The sequence below is a fragment of the Canis lupus genome, chromosome 16 (genome assembly GCF_011100685.1).
Source record: "Canis lupus familiaris isolate Mischka breed German Shepherd chromosome 16, alternate assembly UU_Cfam_GSD_1.0, whole genome shotgun sequence".
Lineage (NCBI taxonomy): Eukaryota > Metazoa > Chordata > Mammalia > Carnivora > Canidae > Canis > Canis lupus.
The window spans coordinates 36,311,670-36,319,787 of NC_049237.1; the positions used below are offsets into that span (position 1 = coordinate 36,311,670).

The 8,118-nt window shown below is 42.3% G+C and overlaps 1 protein-coding gene across 7 annotated transcripts in view; it reads right to left on the reverse strand.

Moving 5' to 3' along the window:
- Positions 1-7,597, reverse strand: part of ERI1 (exoribonuclease 1) — a 58,141-nt gene extending 50,544 nt beyond the window's left edge. For 3 of the 7 annotated variants that reach the window (XR_005371544.1, XR_005371545.1, XM_038560214.1), the window contains exons 1-2: positions 7,303-7,597; positions 2,238-2,416 (exon numbers count right to left, since the gene is read on the reverse strand). Coding sequence is in view for 5 of the 7 variants with exons in the window: in XM_038560214.1 (XP_038416142.1) it covers positions 2,238-2,416; positions 7,303-7,410 (287 nt within the window). In the remaining 2 variants the exon portion in view is untranslated. Of the gene's footprint in view, positions 1-2,237; positions 2,417-4,600; positions 4,765-4,800; positions 4,993-6,577; positions 6,666-6,982; positions 7,104-7,302 lie in introns of those variants that run through there. The other 4 variants (XM_038560216.1, XM_038560215.1, XM_038560218.1 and 1 more) reach the window with 4 other exon arrangements.
- Positions 7,598-8,118: the final 521 nt, after the last annotated feature.

The following is an 8,118-nucleotide window of genomic DNA, read 5'->3' on the forward strand; positions in this document are numbered from 1 at the left end:
TTCTCTCTTTCTTGGAGAAGCTATGCTTACTTAAAGGGGTGCCTGCAAACCTCGTGGCAACACAAAAATAACCAAGTGCTCCAGAGAGAAACTTGTCATCTTTAACATTTCCTTTGCTAATATACATGTAAATAATCCCTACTTTTGCCAGTTCTAACTCAGAAAAAGATTCAGAATCTGGTTCTTCTGAATTGTCTCTGGTATGGAGCCCATGAGCTCCATTTGCGGACTCTGGCAAATACCTCTAATGCACAACCCTCCTCTTCATTCTTTATCCTACTTGAGAACTACCCATTAATGCCAATTTCCTGCTAAAATACCTGCAGTGACTCCCTTGTCCTTAGAAGTTACAAAGACGTCAACATACAGTTCCTTCACAACTTGGCTACAACCTATCATTTCTGTATCATCTTCAGATGGTCCCACTCCCCCATAGTACAACTAACACTGCATATAAAACACTGTATGAGCTGCTGCCTAATATGTGATATGCTTTCTTGTTTTGTGACTTTGCTTGTACAGCAGCTGATGAAAAAGCAAGATTACTTAGCAGAAAGCATACCTACAGAAATTAGAAAAGTTCTGAGTTCTTTCTGCCTGAATTGGCCCTTTATCCCTTTTCTGTTTGGCCTATCAATTGTCACTCCTGATTTCCTAAGACAGACTCTATTCTTTATTTGCATGCTGTGCTTGGCCATACTTCCCAACACAGCACTGGTCACACTGTATTGTGATTGTGTGCCTTCCCAAAAGACGGTCTACTTTCCAAAGTGGGGAATATACATATCTATTTTACTTTTATAACTTTAGTCCCTAGTCTGCTGCTTAGAAATCAGTAAGTGCTTGTTGAAAAAATGTACAAACATACAATTAGATCTCTAACTGCCATGCAAGTCACAAGTAAGCAACTGATCTTCACTCCTAGGAAAGACAAAAATTTTGCTCAGAAAATCCTCACAGGCTCTATCTTCGTGATAGAGTCAGAGGGGGGCAGCCCAGATGGCTCAGCAGTTTAGCGCTGCCTTCGGCCCAGGGTGTGATCCTGGAGACCCGGGATCAAGTCCCACGTTGGGCTCCCTGCATGGAGCCTGCTTCTCCCTCTGCCTCTCTTGCTTGCTCGCTCTGTGTCTCTCATGAATAAATATACAAAATCTTTAAAAAAAAAAAAAAGTCAAAGGGAAATGAGGTAAAATTTTTCTTCACAAGTTATCATGCAGACAATCTAGAAGGGACAAAAGTCCACATATGTTCTTTTGAAAAGCAGAGAAGCTCTATTTCAAAGCAAAGGAGGAATATTGCTGAAAAGAGAAAAACGATATAGGGAGACCCAAAAGTAGTAATAGATTTCATCTACTGTAGGCAGTCAACTTTTTTCTTGATGCCTAGCAATTCAATTGTCTACCAAAAATATTCATGCTTTGGGACGCCTGGGTGGCTCAGTGGTTGAGCACCTGCCTTTGGCTCAGGGCATGATCCTGGAGTTCCAGAATCGAGTCCCACATCAGGTTTCCTGTGTGGAGCTTGCTTTTCTCTGTGTCTGTGTCTGTGTCTCTGCCTCTCTCTCTCTCTCTCTCTCTCATGAATAAATAAATAAAATCTTAAAAAAATATATGTATACCTTTCTGGATTCCAAAGGTCATTCTTGCCCATGCCCCAAGTTGAAATAAAGTATTTGTTTTGCAAAAAATTACTAAAAAGTTAGGATGTATATATCTCATTGAAGATACACACATACCCACACAAAGTTGGCTAAGCTACATTGTTTTCTCATTCAATATACAGTTACACATAATACAGACTATCATTCTGCATACTCTTAGAAACTAACATGGAAAAAAATATTTCCCTGTAGGTGATTTTTTAAAGAATTACTTGGTTTCAAAGAAACCCACTTTATAAAAATAACACAAATGGACAAAATAAAAATATATATATATCCAATCTCATTAATAAGGTATAATTGACCATCAATCAAATGAGCAACTAAAAATATTCAAAACATATGTAGTACAAGATAGCTACTCCTATACATTGTCGGTAGATTGTCAAAATATTCAGACTTCAACTCAGCAATCTTAGTCTGTCATCTAAGAGACTGTCAGAAATAATCAGTTACATATAAATATTCATTTACAAGAATATAAATTATAGCTCTATCCGAATGGTTAATAATAGTTATCTCTTTACAGCAGGATTACAGGCAATGGTCAATTTTTTTAAAAGTTATTTTTGATTACCTGGTTTCAAGCTTGAATTCTGAAAGTTTAGCTCTGAGTTCTTCTTTACTCATTCTATTAATGCATCCATTCGTAATAGCAATCTCTTTGTAAACTGGGTCACTGAAATCACTTGCACTGGAGGTAATGAACTTGGATCCTTTTGTTTCTTGACCATCAAATCTACATCGTTGCTTTTTCTAAAAAAAAAAAAAAAAAAGATACAGCTAAATTAATACAAACATCTTAAAGATTCAAACTCCTGAGGCCTATTCATGATACATGTTCAATGAAAAGTGCATAGAAAGAAGAAAGACGTTTCTAATATAATGTACCCTGCTGCTCTGAGTCATGAGATTTCTTAAAGGAAATGAAGCTAAGTAAAAATAGCACTGGTGTTGGGAGCACATCAAAACAGAGCCCCAGCTGACCATTTACTAGCAGCATGACCTTAGATAATTACTTTTAGCCTCTGATCTTCAGTTTCCTTATCTATAAAATAAAGAATAATAACTGTTCCAAGTGGCATTTGGTATTTGATAATGGTAAATAGTATTTAAGCAAGGTTATTGTAGGGGTGCCTGGGTGGCTCAGTTGGTTAAGCGTCTGACTTCAGCTCAGGTCATGATCTCAGGGTACTTCGAAAGAGCCCCTCACCCTGCTTCCTGCTCAATAGGAGGGAGTGGGTAGGTGTCTGCTTGTCCTTGTCCTTGTCCCTCTCCCTCTGCCCTCCCTAACCCCCACTCATGCTCTGCCTCAAATACATAAAATCTTTTTTTTTTTTAATTTATTTTTTATTGGTGTTCAATTTACTAACATACAGAATAACCCCCAGTGCCCGTCACCCATTCACTCCCACCCCCCGCCCACATAAAATCTTTTTAAAAAATTTTTAAAAAACAAAGTTATTAGAAGGATTAAATGAGATTATGTATATCAGGCTCTAGACACCATACCCACTGTGCCTATTAAAGGAAATTTTACTACTATCATAGACTGGGGAACAGACCTTTTCACAAATGACATTCTAAAATTTACAAACAAACCAATTTTTAAGTGAACTTTTACAACATTATGCGTGTCTGTCCATGACTTCCTTAGAATTTTTTCTTAGATTTTATTTATGGAGAGAGGGGGGAGTGGGAAGAGAGAGGGAGAGAGGGGGAGAGAGAGAGTTTGTAAGGGTGGGGTAGGGGAAGAAGGAGAGAGAATCTCAAGTAAAGTCCCCATGAGCACAGAGAATTATGCGGGGCTTGTTCCCAGGACCCTGAGAGATCATGACCTGAGCCAAAAATCAAGAGTTGGACACTTAACTGACTGAGCCACGTAGGCGTCCCCTTAGAATTTTTTAACCTGATTTCATTTCACGAAGTTAACAGAAATTGCCCAATATAAGGACAAAATGGACTAGATAGAAATCTAGTTCAAAACTTCCTAGAACTCAAAGCAAAGGAGGAAATGTATTTGGTTTTAAAACACACAATTTCTAAAACTCATATGTATACAATTATTCAGAAGAACTACAATTACTGTATCATAAATCTTTCCTCTTTCCTTAAATCAAAATCCGTGTTAAGAAAAAACATGACTCAATTGGTAGTCCAGAATTATTAATTTGCTAATATTAAAGTTTGTAAGTTAATTATTTTCCATATGCAATGTCACAAATATTAGGTATGTTCCAGAATTTTCAAAAAGACTTTGGAACTTCCCATTAATCCATATTAAAATTTGTTAACCTAGTCATAATTTTTCACATTGTCCCCATGTGAACTTTAATGACAGATTAAGAAGGGATAACCAAAAAAAAAAAAAAGAAGGGATAACCAGGGACATGCCAAAGACCCTGACTTAGCACTAATCCTAATGGTTCAGGAACTATTTCTTTTCTCAAAGTTCTCAATTTATTATTTTTTAAAAGACTTTATTTATTCATGAGAGACACAAAGAGAGAGAGAGAGAGAGAGAGAGAGAGAGGCAGAGACACAGGCAGAGGGAGAAGCAGGCTCCATGCAGGAAGCCCGATGTGGGACTCGATCCCAGGCCTCCAGGATCACGCCCTGCGCCAAAGGCACGTGCTAAACCGCTGAGCCACCCAAGGATCCCCATCAAAGCTCTCAATTTAATACAACACATGCTTACTAGAAATGTAACACTAGGTATCATACTAGAGCACTCAAGAATTACTCCTGTCTCCTCAGAGGAAAAGATCAGCAATCCCACTGTGTGAACTGTCCATAAACTGAAGAGTAACTATATTGAAGCTTCTTGTTGACAAATGTTTTAATAACTTTATTACACTGATCCTTGACTCAAGCTAAGAAAATAACTAGCTTTCAGTAAGACATTAAATTTATACCATTAAATTTATCACTAGAACTTACTCAGGATAATTTCTCTTTTGTCTTTAAATTGAACTTCATCTTCAGTCAGGTTAAAATTTAGGTCAGCAATGAATAACAGTTTTTCTACCAAAACAGATGGCTCAGTCAATTAAGTAAATTTACTCTTTGACTAAGTCCTCTCTCTCTCTGATTCACTTGCTTAATTCTTATCTAAAACTGTAGCTATAAAAATTACCCACAAATAACACTAAGGCCTATTTTAAATCTGCTGTGAATCTTGATTTCTGTAAAGGAAGATCTGCTTCCTCTCTCAGATCCAACTCAAGCTCTTTCAGGGAAGCTCAGGGCAGTCAAGGTCCGATTTTCTTTGATCAGCCTCTTCTCCCAAATTTAAGGTCTACACCAATGGTTTCCGAATTGGAATCAATCCACTAAGGAAAAGAAGGAAAATATTAGAAACCCCACAGTACTATTAATCTACTAAAATGCTGATTAGCTGACTAATAATACATAGATTGACAATGGCACCTTCCACATGTCTATGTCCACCTGTCACACCTCACAAAAAGTACCGGACATACAATGAGGAAAGGGTAGACAGATTCCATCGTATGAAAATTCACAGTATTGTGACATTCTGCAATCTTCCTGTGTTCACGTAAATGACTATCTGATTTTTGTTATCCTAAATAAGAAGATATTGGAAATGACCATAAAAATCTTTTACATCAAAAAGAGGCTTACTATCTTGCCTTAAGTACTTAGAAATGGTTTTGGTCTTCAAGTTGAGTTATGTACTTTCATTTACAAGACAGGTATTACAAAACTGCTGTCATTTCGGTAATGAGAAAGGGAATAATAGCTTGAAATTTAGGTTTCTTTTAACAAACACAACTTGTCATTTCAACCTGAAAGAAAATATGTTTCAACAATAAGATAAAAAGGTAAATACTTATCAAAAGAAATGTTTCTCTGTAGCAAGAACATTTTAAAAATAGTTATTTTGGAAATGTCTTCATTATTTTATTGCCAAAAATTGCATTACTTACAAAATAACCCCTGCAACTACATATGAAAAAAAAAAAAAAAGCCTGAGAAGTGTAATTTAGCTTGATTAAAATTCTTCCAAAAGAATAGTTCTGATGAAATTGGAACCTACTTGCTGAAAAATAAAAATGCAACACCTATTAGTTTACAAAAACAACTGACTTTAGGGATAATGAAAATGTACTTAGCTGAGTTCCAACAGAATACTCTGCTTGATTGAGAATGAAAAAGAAAACTGTATCACCATTTATTAATAGTATCCAACAGTAAGTTTTTAACAAATTCACTAAAACCAATTTGGAACATAAACTTAAGTCCCTAGATCTCAAAGTTTGAAGACTTTCAAATATAATGAAGTATACTCAACTATTTTTTTAAACCAACTTACAGGATGATGTTATTGACAGTATCTCAGACTGAAGGAGAAAGGTGAGTAAAAAAGTGGTTCTTTAGCGAGAAGGGGCATGGAAGGCTTCTTGGAAAGCAGCATCTTTAAGAGAATGCAATAACTATGCAAAGATCCAAAAGAAGAGCATGCATGGCAAAGGGAGCATACAAAGACCCTTAATAGGAAAGACTATCCACATTAAAACAAACAAACAAAAAAACACAAGAGCAGAAAAGTGAAGCCAGGGGCTCTTATAGCAAAAGGAAAGCAATCGTGTGGTATGAAGTCAGCAATGGAAGCAGGAGCCAGGTTCTGCAGGGCAGCAAACCGCAGACTAGGAAGGGAAGAAACACAGACTTAATGTTATTAAGAGATTATTCTACGGGCAGCCCTGGGTGGCTCAGTGGTTTAGCGCCGCCTTGGGCCCAGGGCGAGAACCTGGAGACCCGGGATCGCGTCCCGCATCGGGGTCCCTGCAGGGAGCCTGCTTCTCCCTCTGCCTGTGTCTCTGCCTCTCTCTCTCTCTCTCTCTCTGTGTCTGTCATGAATAAATAAATAAAATCTTAAAAAAATTATTCTACCTGCTATGTGGAGACCTCACTGTGGATGCAAGACCAAGAGTAGCGAAGCCTCCCGCAAGTACCCATTATTAAGTTGCTCAGCACGTTCCTGAAATGCAATGACCGGTTTTAGCCTTCGGTTATTTACAATCGGCCTCGCTGGTCAACAATGATTTCTGTCAGACAAGGTGAATAAATGAGTTTTAAGGCCGTCTTTACACTTTTGCTCGGTAACCAGGATCTACCACGGAGCTGTCAAAATCACCACCGAGAGGAAGTCACGGGATAGGTCCACATGAAAAAGTAGCAAATGGGCAAAAAGTTCCGACCCATGGGCGCGACCACCTTCTGTTAGGGCTGAGAGGTCATGGGCTTCGGGTCTTAGGAGCGCAGGGCGCGATTTTTAAAACGTACGCTGCCGATTACCTCTACGGGCTCGGCCGGGGGACCGCGGCAACAGCGTGCACAGAAGAGCTGGGGCAGAATTCCCACCAGAACTTATAAAAGCACAGTTCACCCGCTTCTGGTCTTGACTCTACTTCCTCAGGACCAGCGGGCAACCCGCGCGAGAGGCGCCCCAGTGACAACCAAGGCATCGCAGCCGGGGCCGGGGGAGGGCGCGGCCGGGCGCGCGCAGGCTGCGGTTTCTGAGGAGCACCCCAGAGGAGCGGGGCGCGGGCGGGCGGGCTAGTGCGGGCGTCTGGAAGCGCCGGGCACCCACGGCGGGGCGCGGGCGGCCGACTCACCTCGGGATTCGGGTGCTGCGGCTCCTCCCCACACTCCGGCCGGGGCGACTCCAGCCGCGCGGGAGCCACGGCCTCGCCGCCAGGCTGTGTGCTCCGCTCCTGCTCCATGCCGGCTGTCACGTTCAGAAGAGAGCTGCGGGCGCCCCACACTTCCTCTCACTCTCACTCGGCCAAGCCCGAAAGCCTCGCCTTTCTCCGTTGAAAAATTACCGGGCTCGCGTTCCCGCGGCGGCGGCCACACAAACTCGACGGGACACCTCCCACTTCCGGGAGCGTGTGGCGTCCACACGCCGCGCAGGCGCAGTGCGCGGGTGCGCGCGGCACGCTGGCGCCTCAGCCGCCGCGGGGCGGGGAGGGGGGGGCGGAGGCCCGCGCGGGAGAGTCCGGGCTGACGTGGCGCGGCGGGCGGGCGTGCGGCCGTCCTGTCGCCTTCACGCGGGAGTCTAGTCCCTGGAAGCCCCCGCCGCGGTGCCCCGGCTCGTCGCCGTATCACCAGGGAAGAGGAACGAGGCGTGCGGTGGCTGGAGAGGGGAACTTGGACCGCGGCGGGCGGGGAACAGCCGTAAGACCGTTGGCATTTTCCAGGAGGAGGTTGAGACACGTCCGCTCCTGGGCAAGAGCAAGCGGGTCTGGACTTACTAAAAACTCACCAGAATAGAGGGAACCGCTGTTTTCAGACGCGGAGCGGGAGGCAGCTCTGAGAAACTGCCTGAGAGAAAAGGAGGAACTCCGAGGCCCGCGGGTCTCGCCGAGAAGACCGAGGCCTCACAGCGTGGAGGGGACAGCGATTGGCCTTTAGGGGGCCTGGCGGGCCGA